At 44.4% G+C, this 1028-nt stretch overlaps 1 protein-coding gene across 1 annotated transcript in view; it reads left to right on the plus strand.

Moving 5' to 3' along the window:
• The first annotated feature begins 588 nt into the window (after positions 1–588).
• SMIM15 (small integral membrane protein 15) overlaps positions 589–1028 on the plus strand; it is a 1818-nt gene continuing 1378 nt past the window's right edge. Inside the window, exon 1 of the mRNA XM_031057840.1 lies at positions 589–1028. This exon is cut by the window's right edge and continues 1378 nt beyond it. Within this exon, the coding sequence (XP_030913700.1) occupies positions 672–896 (225 nt within the window). The 5' untranslated portion in view covers positions 589–671 and the 3' untranslated portion in view covers positions 897–1028.

Consider the following 1028-nt stretch of genomic DNA (forward strand, 5'->3'; position numbering starts at 1 on the left):
CGGGGGTTTTGGGTGCCCCACAGCCGCCGCTTCAGTACCCAAAGCATTGCCGGGGCTCCCCCGCCTCCCTGGTGAAAACTACAGAGAAACCAACCGGGCTGGCTTTCCTTCACTTCCAGGAAGGAAGGTTCACAAACTGCACTCTTTTTCCATTTAGCAACACATTCTTGGTAGCGTTTGTAGCTCTGTTGGATTAAATACTAATAATTCTATAAACGCTGAACTTTAATATAGGGTCAGTGCTTTGTATTACACTTTCACATACTATGCACTGCTCTTAACTTCTAGCAAAAATGATCTTGCCCTTTAATAGTGAACGAGGACAACTTATATTAAAATGGTACTTTGTATCATAGAATCGGTAGGGTTGGAAGGGACCTCTGGGATCATCCAGTCCAACCCCATTGTGAAGGCAGGGTCAGCTAGAGCAGGTGACACAGGAACCTGTCGACCTGAGCTTTGCGTATCTCCAGAGGGAGACCCCATGACTTCCCTGGGTTGCCTATTCCCGTGATCAGCCACCCTCAATGTAAAGTTGTTCTTCCCCATGTGAAGGTGGAACTTCTTGTGTTTTGTTCTTTTGTATGTGTGCTTTTATTTTGCTGAGTACTCAGAATTTATTTATTTTTTAAAATATTCTACAGGGTTTCCTCAGTAGGAGAACAGAAAAGATGTTCGACATTAAGGCTTGGGCCGAGTACATCGTGGAGTGGGCTGCCAAGGACCCCTACGGCTTTCTCACCACCGTGATCTTGGCTCTGACACCGCTGTTTGTCATCAGTGCGGCGCTGTCATGGAAGCTTGCAAAAATGATTGAGGCCCGGGAACGAGAGCTGAAGAAGAAACAGAAACGCCAGGAGAACATTGCAAAGGCCAAAAGAACAAAGAAGGATTAAATGGGCAAAAATGGCCTTCCTTGTGCAAATAATCCACTTTTAAAATGAAATACTTGTACATTTTGTGTTGCAACTGTCCTTTGATACTTGATCCTGTTATTTCTTGAAGTATGAAATTTAATAATTCCAGTG

Source organism: Geospiza fortis, unplaced genomic scaffold, assembly GCF_000277835.1.
Source record: "Geospiza fortis unplaced genomic scaffold, GeoFor_1.0 scaffold443, whole genome shotgun sequence".
Classification (NCBI taxonomy): Eukaryota; Metazoa; Chordata; class Aves; order Passeriformes; family Thraupidae; genus Geospiza; species Geospiza fortis.